The sequence below is a fragment of the Triticum dicoccoides genome, chromosome 4B (genome assembly GCF_002162155.2).
Source record: "Triticum dicoccoides isolate Atlit2015 ecotype Zavitan chromosome 4B, WEW_v2.0, whole genome shotgun sequence".
Classification (NCBI taxonomy): Eukaryota; Viridiplantae; Streptophyta; class Magnoliopsida; order Poales; family Poaceae; genus Triticum; species Triticum dicoccoides.
In genome coordinates, this window is record NC_041387.1 from 59,589,026 (window position 1) to 59,602,872 (window position 13,847).

The 13,847-nt window shown below is 52.3% G+C and overlaps 2 protein-coding genes across 2 annotated transcripts; one reads left to right on the plus strand and one right to left on the minus strand.

The window, feature by feature from the left end:
* The first annotated feature begins 6,449 nt into the window (after window positions 1-6,449).
* LOC119294998 (ATP synthase delta chain, chloroplastic-like) lies at window positions 6,450-7,269 on the plus strand. Its single transcript, XM_037573315.1, has one exon. It carries the CDS (start codon window positions 6,573-6,575, stop codon window positions 7,218-7,220), a length of 648 nt encoding a protein of 215 aa, XP_037429212.1. The 5' UTR covers window positions 6,450-6,572; the 3' UTR covers window positions 7,221-7,269.
* Window positions 7,270-7,693: 424 nt separating this feature from the next.
* Window positions 7,694-9,159, minus strand: LOC119294997 (GEM-like protein 1). Its single transcript, XM_037573314.1, has 4 exons — window positions 8,791-9,159; window positions 8,612-8,701; window positions 8,239-8,519; window positions 7,694-8,149 (listed from the first exon to the last, which is right to left on the minus strand). Exons 1-4 carry the CDS (start codon window positions 8,957-8,959, stop codon window positions 7,973-7,975), a joined length of 717 nt encoding a protein of 238 aa, XP_037429211.1. The 5' UTR covers window positions 8,960-9,159; the 3' UTR covers window positions 7,694-7,972.
* Window positions 9,160-13,847: the final 4,688 nt, after the last annotated feature.

The window sequence follows — 13,847 nt, forward strand, 5'->3', positions numbered from 1 at the left end:
TAGCTGATGATGAATAGTACACGTTCTGTTAATTTGCAGACCTGAAAAAACTGCTGATTGATTCTATGCATAAGATGAGATTTGGTGCATCCAGAGAGATTGGGTGCATAGATTTGTTGCTGTTGCAGCAGCCTGCAGATCTGTTGTGTTTGCTGCTGGGTCCGAAGTGCCCTGTGGTGTTAAATTTAGAACAGAAGTGCATGATCACTGTACCACAGACACCCAGCTTGGCACAAGATAGGCAAGCAGGGTTTGTTTGTGGCTTGGCTTTGTATCATCATTTTCTGCTTTTCTTCTTTGATGATCCAATTCATTTTGAATAACTGTTTATTACATCTGCAGAAACTAGTCACAAGGATATTATTACAGGACTTGTTATATAGTCTTAATGTGGTGCTTGTACTAAGCCATTGCTATTTGTCCTCCATGTCACAGCTTGCTGGTGGGGCAGAAGCATAGATAACAGGAAGAACAGAGGTGAGCCAAGATTCAATGAATTTTTCTCTCTGAAGTGGATTTAGTCCGATCCCATTATTTCTTTTGATTGTGCCATACGTATATTTAACAACTGAACTGACTTGCTGAAGTTGAGTATCCACATTTGTTTGTAGAATCGCTGCTTTATTGTTCTCACTGTTTTTTAAGGAATGGATGCGGTTTGTGGATGATTGATTAGCACCAACTAAGTTTCCTTAGATGTTTGCACCTTAGAAAGTGGTATCTGCTTAATATGAAGATCATTTGTCAGTTCTGTATCTGTAATATTACAAGTAAGAATGGATATTTGCTATCCTGGTATCTGTATCATTTGTCTCAACTTTCATCTCATTTATCTCAACTTTCATCTCATTTATTGAATGCAGACGCAGCATCTTCACTTATTTCCTTGCAGATTCCTGTTAAGGAAGCAAAGGTAACCCTGCTATCCTGGTATACAGATAGAATAAAAATAAAAATATCTGATCTGTTGAACGCAAACGATATGGGAAGTTCTCCTTAAGGGTTCACGATGTTTTCCTACTTATTCTGCTTGAAGGGGTGGCGTTGATAGTCTTGCTACCAGTGCTGATGCTTTATTTTGTTGAGACTACCAATGCTGCTGTTGTAAGAGCATCTCCAATAGCTTGTCTATATGGATGTCTATACTCGTTTTCCACGAGGTGAGCCCAAAACAGGCGTCCAACAGCTTGTGTATATGGTCGTCCAAATATACACATCCTCTAAATCGACCATTGTCTATATGAATATATAGACATCCAAATATACACATGCTATTGGAGATGCTCTAACTCACACTTGTTGAGGGGGGGCTACAACTTAATTCAGTGTCGATGTTCATTGCGAGTTTAGTAGTACCATATGAGGAGGTGAACTAATGTTCTTATAGTTCACAGCAAGTGGTCTGATGGGCCGCAGTTTGTCCTTGTTGGTCTGCTTTCGTTTTGGAAAATCATCCTGTGAGATTTGTGTTGTCCTATCGAAGTAAAAAAAAGACGCGTGGTAAAAATAGATTCAGTGTTCATTATGCACAATCTTATGTATATTTGTTACTTCTTCGAAATCTAGCAACCTCCTTGTCCACAAAATGGTCAATAAATCCACAATCCCTGTGCCAAGAAGTGCAAACTGTTTGGCAGCATATAAGATAATTGCACCTAGAAAGTAGCATCTGCTTAATATGAAGATCATTTGTCAGTTCTATGTCTGAATTTTTAGTTCTGTTTTCTGTGATATTGCAAGTAGAGAATAGATATTGGCCATCACGAACCCGAACTTTTATCTCAGTTTATTCTTAAAAAATGTTGTAAAATGTACTAATATTGCAAGTAAGGAGGCCTGCAACTTCACTTCTTTTTCTCGAACTGCATCTTCACTTCTTAAGCACATAGAATCAGGTGTTGAACCCAAATAATATGGGAAATTCTTTGGCGATCGATCGCCATGTTTGTCCTGCTAATGATTGAAAGGATTGCGGTTATAGTGTTGCTACCAATGCTGTTGTTGCGGTAACAGTTTTACAACTCACCTTTTTGGTTGGAAGTGCAGCTAATGTTCATAGGGCAGCTTAATTTACAGCAAATAGTCCAGCCAGCTCTAGTTCTGTTTTTGTGGAGACCAGTATCTAGACACCCGGACGATCCCAGAGCCGTCCGCTTGGATCCGTGGCAGCACAGCAGGCGTGCGTCGCCGAAAAGGGCCAAGCAGCACACGACATCGAGCCTCTGGGCGTGCGTGGCATTCACTTGATCAATTCGTCTGTTGGTTCCTCTCAGCTCTTGCTCACCAACTCACCATAATTTTTGTTTCTTCTCGTGTCAGTACATCACAGCTCAAACGCAGCAAAGGCAGCGTGCTACTAGCACGATGCCTGTGTCATGTTTGAGAGTTGTTGTGTGAAACAGCACACACGACACGAAATGCTTGTTTCCACTCGTAGGACAGGCATGAAATCGCTGGGCTGGGTAGTAGTACCAGTGGAGACGTGGAGTGGTGTGCCTCGCGCTCTGCTCGCCGCAGCACGGCAGCCACGGTAAAAAGCCTTTTTTCTTCCAAAAGAGAGAGAAGCACAACACGGCAGGGCAGGGACGGCTCTAAGAGCAACTCCAACGGGCCGACTCAAACGGACGACGATTTCGTCCGCTTTTTGTCCGTTTTGGTCGGTCAGACAGACACGGATGCCCGTTTTCGCATTTGGGTCGGCGCGTGCACCCAACGCTGGCCTGAGACCCGTTTTGACGGCGCCAAAAAAAATGAACGCATGGATATTAAAAAAAAGAGAAACAACATTAATTAAACATTAAAGCCGGCCACGAAGGCCGGCGAGAGTCCACGCGTCCACATTTGCATTTAAAAAAAACAGCCTAAACTACGAGGTGGCGCGCTGCCCTAGGCGTCGTCGTCGTCGTCCTCGGGGTCCGTGAGGTCGATGAGCGTCGGCGCCGGCCCGGCCCAGGCGAACGCCGTGTTCCAGAGCGCCGTCATGTCGGGCTGTGCTGGCGCAGGCAGTGCCGGGGCGGGGGTGTGCAGCTGCGGCCTGGCGCGCCTCCTCCTCGGCCTCGCGCTCCTCCTCCTCGAGGTCACGCTCGAGCATCTCCTCGTACTCGCCGCGACGGCGCTCCTCTGCCAGCCAGCGCTGGCGCCACATCTCGAGGTACGCCTGCTCCTGCGTCGGCGTCGCCCCCAGCCAAACCGGTGGCGCGGACACCCACTCGCGCACCACTCCGTTCCAGGAGAAGTGCGCGATGGGCTCGGGCTCGGGCTCCGGCTGCGGCTCCGGCTTGATGGGGGACAGCGGGGCCACCGGCGGCACCACGCTGTCGCCCGCATTGCCGCCTCGTACTGGGCCTCCTCTTCCGCATCCGCCGCCTCCGCTCTGCGCCGCTCGTCCTCCTCGTTCTCCCGGTAGACGGCCGCAAGGGCCGACTGGTAGGCGTCCTCCGTCGCCTGGTCCTCCTCGCGGACGACGAGCGGCGTTGGCGGCGACCTCCGGTCGACCTCGCGCACGCCCCGTCGCCTCGTCTCCTCGTGCTCCAAGGCAAACCACCTCACCCAGTTGGGCGAGTCGGTTGCGTAGGCCTTGTCGAGGCGCTGCTCCGGCATCAGCAGCGCCCGCCGGCGCTGCACCTCCTCCACGTGAGGATGAGTCGTCTGCGGCGCCGCTGGCACTGGGATCCTATCTGGATCCAGATGCCAGTCGTGCGGCAGCGTCATGTCCGGATACGGCAGAGGCTGGCGGTTCTGCCAGTGCCACGCCACCTGATGCACTGGCACGTTGACGCGCTGCCTCTGCCAACGAGGCGCCAGCGGAGGTGGGAGGAACTCGGATGGGAAAGGGGTGGCGAGGGACTTGCCCTTGACCTTGCTGCCGCTGGCGCCGGAGAAGAGGCCCATCTTTGGGGTTATAGTGACCAATGCTCTTGTTTTTTTTGGGGGGGAAACTTTCAATCTATTCATCTTCAATCATGGTAGTACAACGAGCACTAGAAATAATAAAAATTACATATAGATCCGTAGACCACCTAGCGACGACTACAAGCACTGAAGCGAGCCGAAGGCGCGCCGCTGTCATCACCCCTCCATCGCCGGAGCCGGGCAAACCTTGTTGTAGTAGACAGCCGGGAAGTCGTCGTGCTAAGGCCCCGTAGAACCAACACACCAGAACAGCAACCGCCGCGGATGAAGTGTGTAGATCAAAAGAATCCAACCTGAAAACACGAACGAAGACGAACGACGAACAGATCCGAACAAATCCACCAAAAACAGATCCGTCGGAGACACAACTCCACACGCCCATCGATGATGCAACATGCATCACCGGAACCGTCTCGCCTTCCTGAGAATGACACAAACCCTAGCAAAACTCAAAAAAAGATCTAAAAACGAAGCCCTCCCACCGGCAAGGGCCGAGATCCACCCCGCCTCCATGGCCATAGGGCCACCGGAGACAGGATGGACCGGCGCCGGCGCCGGTGAGAGGCAGAAAACTAGGGTTTTTTGGAGGTGGCGGCTAGGTCCAAAGCTGGAGGTTACCTTTTTTGGGGGAATTGCAGCTAATGTTCTTAGTGCAGCTTAATTTACAGCTAGTCCAGCCAGCTCCAGTTCTGGTTTTGTGGAGACCAGTATCTAGGCACCGGACGATCCCAGAGCCGTCCGTCCGCTTGGATCCATGGCAGCAGGGCGTGCATCGCCGAAAAAGGCCAAGCAGCACATGACATCCAGTTTCTGGGCGCGCGTGGCATTCACTTGATCAATTCGTCTGTTGGTTCCTCTCAGCTCTTGCTCACCAACTCACCATGATTTTGTTTCTTCTCGTGTCAGTTCATCACAGCTCAAGCGCAGCAAAGGCAGCGTACTACTAGCACGATGCATGTGTCATGGTTGGGAGTTGTTGTGTGAAACAGCACACACACGACACGAAGTGTTTGTTTCCACTCGTAGGACAGGCATGAAATCGCTGGGTTCTGCCGTCGCTGGGCTGGGTACTACCAGTGGGGAGACGTGGAGTGGTGTGCCTCGCGCTCTGCTCGCCGCAGCACGGCAGCCACGGTAAAAGGTCTTTTTTCTTCCAAAAGAGAGAGAAGCACAACACGGCAGGCAGGGCGGGCAGGGCAGGAACGGCTCTAAGAGCATCTGTCTCAAGCAGACCCGCAAAATGCATTTAAAACAATTGAAATATAAATTATTGATTAGACATTTCAAAAGATATTCAACTTTCATAACTGCTCCCACTAGTTGGACCAACATCTTCTCCATGCCTTCATTGTTGATCTGCGCATTCTTCATTCTTCTTATTTTGATTCTAAAGAAGTAGATGTTGCTTCCTCTCTAATTTCTTCTCTAATTGCACATGCAGCCGCATTATTAGCCTCAATTCTAATAACGAGTGCACGAACATCTATTAAGTTTTTTTCAATCAATAAATCGATGTATTCTTCTTTCCAATACCAAAATGAGCACCCACCTTCCTACACACATGACCATCTCAATAAGCTACCAAAATCGAACCGAATAGGTCGACAAAGCCGAATGAAAACAAGAACATACCACGTCGTTTTTGCATTTGAAGAATACCCATCCGGGGTGTTGCGGCGTGCTAGATGTTAGCCGCAGCACCGCATGAGCGGCATCGGCGAGCTAGCGAGCCGCCAGCCGGCCAGCCGAGTCCTTGCCGACAAACCGACGACGACGGCTAGAGGACGAAACAGTACCCGCATGCAGCGCTGGGCTTTGTTGGGGTTGTGCGGGGTGCTCCCCGACCAATACATGGTTTGGCGCAGCCGCCGGCGGCTGCGACAAACAGCCGCCGATCTGCAACTTCCCGACCGGCCGAGGCAGGAGGAAGTGGTGGAGGATAATCTCGGGCGTGTGGCGGCCCGACGACGGTAGGTGGGGAAAAAAGCGGGCTGAAATGTCGCCCCCCGCCAACCGCTCCCGCTATATACAGGGCACCGACGGGGCGAGGGGGAGAACCTGCGTTTTTTCGACTTGGGGTGGGAATTTTGCAGCGACCCGCAAAAATATTTACGGGTCTGACGCATTTGCAGGGTCTGATTGGACAGATTTTTTCACGCGGATCCGTATTTTGACAATTATTTTACGGGTTGGGGCGTTTATACAGGGTCAGCTGAAGATGCTCTAAGCCGTCGCCAGCAGGCAGCAGCACGGCATGTGGCAGCCACCACAAAATATAGTCATGTTCTCGTGTCCGTGAATAATTCATGCCGAGAAAAACGTGACGGACGGCTCGTCGCGCGGCGCGGGGGGCGCGGGGGCCACATGACCAGCACACGGGATTGGGCGGGCGCGGCACGCAGATTCCTCCGGATGGGGCGTGTGCGGCTGCCGGGGCCGCATCGTGTTCACGCCAAATTCTCTCGCCTTCCCTCCCCGACTCTCGCCCCTACCTCGACCTCACCTTATCTCCTCCCAGCTGTGGCTACCAGCAGCTAGCTACTATCAGTATCACCCCTGCTCCGGCCTCGCGTCCGGCACTCCTGCTTCAAAACCTCGATTCTTGTTGGCTTCTCTCGTCGCCCGACCGACCCCCAGCAGCCACCCACCCAGCCGCGCCAATGAACATCTTGAACCAGCCCATCGGCCCCGGCGGCGCCCACGCGGCCTTCCCGGCCGGCGCTGCCGCCAAGGACGGCGGCATGCCGGCGTCGCTCCGCTTCGACGTCGGCCCCAGCACCGCCCACCGCGCCCCAAGGCGGCAGACGCAGACGCTGCTTCGGGCCAGCAGCAGCAGCTACGTCGGCGCCGGGCACGCGGACGAGGCCGCGGTCCAGAGCGCGGCGGAGCAGCAGAAGGCCGTCGTGCCGCCGTTCCAGCCGGTCACGCTCAACTTCCTGCGCTCGCTGCTGGACAGGGACAGCATGACGTCCATCGCGGAGGAAGGCGGCGAGGGCGCCGGCGTGGCCGCGGCCGCGCCCCCGCTGCACGCGCTGCGCGTGGTCGTGTCGTCCGCCGTGGCGCTCGACGCGCGCCAGACCGAGCTCATCGCGCGCAAGATGCGCCGGATCACCGGCTTCGTCAACCTCGCCATCGAGAACGTGGTGGAGCCGTCGCTCATCGCCGGCTTCGTCGTCTGCTACGGCCTCGACGACTCGCACACCATCGACCTCAGCGTCCGGGGCCGCCTCGCCGCGCTCAAGAACCGCGTCGACAGCTCCGACCACGACGACCGCCTGCACCCGCGGACGCCCGCGCCGCTCCATTGATCCGGCCCACCATCCATCCATCCATCAATTATACCCGCACACACATACCGCACGCACCACCAATTGGCCGAGCTCGTCGCGAGTTCACGTGCACAAACCAACAGCTCCGTCCGCCATACCTCCTCCATGCCATGCATGATGAACTCTATACAGACCAAGATCGATCGACGCCGACGGCAACAGTTTTGCTACGTAACGTTGTTGTAAATTGTTCGTGAGGCACTTGACTAGCTTCTGCTATTATGTTTGTACCAAGTGTACTGTAATACTACTATGGTACTGTACAAGCTGCAGATTGTAATTCTATGCGAGGTTCAGGGTTACATACAGTGCAAAGCTCTGTAATCCCAGAGCAGAGGCTGGTGTGCGTGAGAAACCTACTGCTCCCTCCGCATCCATACTAAAAGTTGCGCAAAATCTGCGAGAATTAACATGGATCGGAGGGAGCAGCAATCCGGCAACGAATTCGAGTATGAAAGAGCTTTCATATCCATATCCGGCGCTGCATATATCGATTAGTAGTAACACTTTCTTGGTGCAAAGTGGTTGGCGATACCGACGACAGGCAACGGAGGTTTATTGGTGTCTTATAGTATAAATTATTCCAGAGCAAGAACTGCTGATGGGGCGAGTTGCGGTACAGGAATGAAGTAGAAACACTGATCAGTCGGTGACAGGATAGTGCCGCTGCCGAAGAACTCGAGCTTATAGCAGCTGCGATGGTGCGGACGGACGGAGTGGAAGGAGATGGGTCAGGGACGGCGCTGCAGGGCGTCGGAGAGGTGCTTGAGCGCCTTGTCGTAGGAGACGAAGCCCATGAACCAGAAGTCGTGGTTGTCGGTGGTGGCCACCTGGATGTACCGCTCCGACGGCCTCCACATGCTGGCGGACGGGCTCACCGTCCTCACCTGGTTCAGCGGAAGCACCACCTGCAGCGCAGCCGGTGAATGAGATTGCTGAGAGTATGAAGTGAACTGATGCTGATGAGGGGTGCACAGAGAGAAGGGAGGATGCTTGCCTTGTAGTACATGGGCTCGGGCGGCTGGGTGGGGGAGGGGGCGTGGTAGGAGACGGGGGAGTCGCTGCAGAAGGCGAGGCGGGCGGTGGAGAGGTAGAGCGTGCCGATGACGGGGCCGGAGGAGGTGGAGAGGTAGCAGGCGTAGGCCTTGCGGAGCTGCTCCCCCGGCACGCCGCCGAACACCTGGTGGAACACCCTCTCGTGCCCGCCCTCCGCGTACACCTTGGTCCCCTGCGCCAGCCGCGCCACCGCCGCGTCCGCCATGTTCGGCGCCGTCCGGACTGCGCGAGGCCAAAACGGTGTCAGTGTGCGTGCACGATCGACGAGGAATCGAGGCAGGGATGGACCTGAATCGCAGGGAGGAAATACTTACGGTGGTTCCAGATGCCGCCGGTGGTGTCGGCGGCCTTGCGGGTGCCGTCCTCCAGCAGCTTCCCGTACCGCCCCAGCGCCTTCATGATGGCTGCACGGCGCAAGAGCACGCCGACGTCAGGATCGACGAGCACACGGGAGTACAGAGAAGAGAGGAATCGAACGAGACGAGTTACGCACACTGGCAGGTGGACGGGGACGCGCTGGCCGGGGTGACCTGCACGTAGGGGTTGCCGGCGCCGTTGCTGGCCGCGGTGACGGCGACGGCCGTGGAGTGCGGGCGCGGGGCCTGGCCGCCGTGCGGCGGGTACCCCGACGGCGCCGGCGCGGGAGCCTGCATCGACGCCATGGCTGGAGCTGATCCGGCACGCGACGAGTTAGTGCGGTTCTGCAATGGAACCGGGTGGAGCGCTGCCTTATGCCGATCGCCGACGGATGAGGAGGAATGATGCGGTGCGGTGGGGTGGGCGGTGGCGGGGGAGAATCAACCGGAGGTAGTGGCGATGGGGCGAAGGTTCTCTGGGCCTGGCGGCTGGCGCGTTTACTTTTTGTCCGTTCGGAAAGGATCGGGGGAAAGGGGAAAGCGAGGAGTGCGGTGCAGTGCAGTGCAGCCGATCGAGATACGCCGGTGGACAGGTGGTATATCTGGGTCTCCGCGCCCGGGATCTCTGCGTGCGACTGCCGCTCGTGCGCCGTGCCGTGCCTTCGCCACAAAGGAAAAGAACGGCCATGGGCGGGCCGACTGAACTGGTGCGGCGCTGTACAGATTCTAGGTTCGGCCCTGAAAGAGACAAGGGCCCAAGTACTGCTAAGTTCACGGTCACGGGCAGGGGCGGAGCTAGCCGATTGCTAAAGCCTGGACACACCACAAGCTAAGGGCACCTTTGATTCAATGGAATTTTATAGGATTTCTGAAGGATTGAAATCCTTAGGATATTTTCCTATAATGGTCTTTTGATTCATAGGATTGAATTCCATAGAAATTTTTCCTATGGAATCTATACTACATTTCGTAGGAAATATAACATCCACTCCAATCTTTTTTATAATTTCTTTATTTTTTCTGTGCCATCAAACACTCATTGCTATCCTATAGGATTCAAGTCGGCATGCCACTGCAATCCTATATTTTTTCTATTTCTACGTTTTCAAAATCCTACGAATCAAAGAGGCCCTAAATTCCACTTTGGTGTATCAAATACCACAAGTATCATACATTCGGATTACCCTAAAATCTAAAAAGTGCATATGCACTATTTGGAGACAATGAGCGGCCGGGCTTTCTAGCCACGCATGAGTTTTTTTTGTCTACTAGTGCATGTTGTTATTAGTATTTAATGTGTTCACACTAGTTAGTCCGATTTGAAAGAAACAGCTTCACGTACAATTATTTTGCTTTTCCAATTTTTTAAAAAGTCATATCTTACAAACTGCGGGTCGGAATTCAGATCCGTCTTCACTGTTGAATTCTTTGCCACGAGATCTTTAAAACTAGATCCTGCATGGGTATGTTTCGACGAAAAAAATTTGATGCCAACTTTGACGCTATATTGTGCAACTTCAGTACTATTTTGTGCAACTTTACTACTGCATGGTGCAATTTTTCCAACCCAGTTTTTTTAAGCTGCATCCACAGTAGTTGTAGTTGCACACATAGTAGTCCTAGTTGGCACATGCATGGCCACAGACTTGCACAATCTGGTCCGCATGGTCCCATATGAATTGTCATAACTTGTAATGTAGTCTAGTTGCACACACATTGATGTTTAATTGGCTTGTAACATAGTCTAGTTGCACACACATTGATGTTTAGTTGGCAGGAAGACTAGTTGTACACACATATCCTTAGTTGGGTTGTAATATAGTCTAGTTACACAAACATTGATGTTTAGTCTGGCCTTTCAGAGATCCAATTCTCCCTGCTGATCTTGGTGTATATAATCATCTGGTATGCTGACCGCACGGTAAACTTCCCTCGGCTCTCCTCATGTCAAGCCCAAAATCAGTTATCGTCCTCGTGCAAAGTGGAATCTTCAGTATGTCGGCCGTATCAAACTGAGAAAAGACTGAACAAACCAAGTCCTCTCTCCATGCTGGCATCGTTTCATCAATAAGATCAGTTACCAACTCCGAGGGGTTTGCAACCAGAGACGTGATGGGCCGCTTGAAATTATCTCTTGGAATCCAATTGTGTGTCCAAATACCCGCGATCTCTCCATCTCCAATCCGCCAGATCACTCCCTGGGTTAAGATGTTACGGTCGTCAAGCATTGCTCGCCAAATCTGAGATGGATGGGCTCCTAGTTCTGCCTCAAGTAAATCGCAATCCGGGGAATAAACTTCTTTCAACAACCTAGCACTCAAAGACGTATGATCAGTCATTATTCACCATGCATGTCTTGCAAAAAGAGCCAAGTTAAATCCTGGACCCCCAAGTATATCTGGCCATGGGCCGGGCCGGGCCGGGCTTGGGCCGGGCCGGGCCGGGCTTGGGCCGGGCCTAAAAAAGCCCATGGCAAAAAACTGAGGCTCGGGCCCTCCCAGGCCCTACCATCGGGCCTACTTTTCAAGCCCAACCCCGGCCCATCTGGTAAAAAGCCCTGAAAAGCCCTTAGGGCTTAGGGCCATGGGCCGGGCCTCTTCCTGGAAATGCCGGTATGCCAAGCCCAAGCCCGTCCAGGCCCTTCTGGTGGGCTCAAAACTCAGGCCCTAGCTCGGCCCACAGGCAAGCCCATCGGGCCTAGGCCCTGGATTTTAGGGCCGGGCCTGAGATGGCCAGGACTACCCCCAAGTGTTTTGGTCTAGTCATAATGTCCCATGCCACCCAACTCGGCTTCCTCTCGCCCTGCTTAGAACCCCACCAGAACTGCCTAATGATAGATGTGATATTCTCGCACAGCCCCGGTGGTAATTTGAAATATGACATGGAAAAAACTAGAATAACCTGAGCCACAGATTTAATTAATACATCCTTCCCTACCGCTGACAAAAGTTTCTCCATCCATCCTTTTATCTTCTCCCACACCCGGTCCCTTAGATATTTGAAGGTCATGTTCTTGGAGTGGCCGACATCTGTAGGTATTCCCAAATAGCGATCACTCAATGACTCATTGTGAAGAAGGGTATTCTTGACCGCCTCCCTGACTGCTCCTGGATAACCTTTATTGAAAAAAGAGCTTCTCATGATTTATTCTCTGACCAGAGGCTCTAGAATAAATATCCAACAGGTTTGACACTGCAACTACCCCCTCGACATTAGCCTTGAAAAGTAACAAGCTGTCATCTGTGAATAAAAGATGGTTAATGGTGGGTGCCGTTGGGGCCACCTTAATACCTGCAATTGATGACCGAGAACTGGATTTTAGGAGGCGTGAAAGGAACTCTCCTACAATCAAGAATAAGTAAGGGGAGATTGGGTCTCCCTATCTGATACCTTTAGTGTGAAATTGTCAAGCTTCTCCATTGAAAAGAACCGCGAAAGAAACTGATGAAACCATGCTCATCACCACATCAACCCATTGTATTGCAAAGTCCAACTTTACTATAATAGCCCTTAAGTAAGCCCACTACAGCGTGTCATACACTTTCATCATATCTAGCTTGAGTGCACAATGACTGTTACTTTTTGACTTGGATCTCTTAAGAAGATGCAGACATTCATAGGAACATATGATGTTATCTGTGATCAGCTGCCTCGGAACAAAGGCTGACTGCTCATCTGATATAATATTGGGTAATATCACCTTCAGTCTAGTTGCAATCACTTTTGAGGCAATCTTATAGAGAATGTTGCATAAACTGATAGGCTTTGATAGGATTTGTGGGGTTCGTTACCTTGGTGAAAGATCGAGGATGTTGCCTAGAGGGGGGGGGGGGTGAATAGGCGCTTTAAAATAATTACGGTTTAGGCTTGAACAAATGCGGAATAAACCTAGTGGTTAATTTATCAAGCACAAAACCTACAACAACTAGGCTCACCTATGTGCACCAACAACTTATGCTAAGCAAGATAAGCAACTATGTGATAGCAAGATATATGACAAAGCACAATATGGCTATCACAAAGTCAATTGCATAAGTAAAGGGGCTCAGGTAAGAGATAACCGAGGCACGCGGAGACGACGATGTATCCCGAAGTTCACACCCTTGCGGATGCTAATCTCCGTTTGGAGCGGTGTGGAGGCACAATGCTCCCCAAGAAGCCACTAGGGCCACCGTAATCTCCTCACGCCCTCGCACAATGCAAGATGCCGTGAATCCACTAAGGGACCCTTGAGGGCGGTCACCGAACCCGTACAAATGGAGACCCTTGGGGGCGGTCACCGAACCCGTCAAATTGCTCGGGGCGATCTCCACAACTTAATTGGAGACCCCGACGCTTGCCCGGAGCTTTACACCACAATGATTGAGCTCCGAACACCACCAACCGACTAGGGAGCCCAAGCACCCAAGAGGAACAAGCTCAAAGGCACCAAGCACCCAAGAGAAATAAGCTTCTCAACTTGTAACTTCCACGTATCACCGTGGAGAACTCAAACCGATGCACAAATGCAATGGCAAGGGCACACGGAGTGCCCAAGTCCTTCTCTCTCAAATCCCACCGAAGCAACTAATGCTAGGGAGGAAAATGAGAGGAAGAACAAGAAGGAGAACACCAAGAACTCCAAGAACTAGATCCAAGGGGTTCCCCTCACATAGAGGAGAAAGTGATTGGTGGAAATGTGGATCTAGATCTCCTCTCTCTTTTCCCCCCAAAACTAGCAAGAATCCATGGAGGGATTGAGAGATAGCAAGCTCGGAGAAGGTCAACAATGGGGGAAGAACACGAGCTCAAAGGATAAGGTTCATTGGGGAAGAAGACCCCCTTTAATAGGAGGGGGGAAATCCAACCGTTATCCCACTCACCAGCCCCGCACAGAGCGGTACTACCGCTAGGGAAGGGCGGTACTACCGCTCCGAGCGGTACTACCGCTCAACCCAGCGGTACTGTCGCGCTGCCAGGGCCCTGACCCCAGGGCGGTACTACCACTAGGGAAGAGCGGTACTACCGCTTAGGGCGGTACTACCGCTCCTACTACCTCCCTTAGTGCCGCAAAACCCGACATGAAAAACTTCGTTCGAGAATCGAGGCGGAAGTAGCCCAGATGCACAGCGGTACTACGGCCGAAACTCCCAAGCGGTACTACCGTTCGGAGAGCGGTACTACCGCTTGGAGCGGTACTACCGCTGGGGAGCTT

Bases quoted from the DNA above. Each gene is read 5' to 3' on its own strand.
- LOC119294998 (XM_037573315.1), top strand. From the start codon at position 6,573: ATGAACATCTTGAACCAGCCCATCGGCCCCGGCGGCGCCCACGCGGCC.
- LOC119294997 (XM_037573314.1), bottom strand. From the start codon at position 8,959: ATGGCGTCGATGCAGGCTCCCGCGCCGGCGCCGTCGGGGTACCCGCCG. The intron at 8,520-8,611 runs GTAAGTATTTCC...GGCCTCGCGCAG, and splicing joins CGGCGGCATCTGGAACCACC to TCCGGACGGCGCCGAACATG. The intron at 8,150-8,238 runs GCAAGCATCCTC...GCTGCGCTGCAG, and splicing joins CCGAGCCCATGTACTACAAG to GTGGTGCTTCCGCTGAACCA.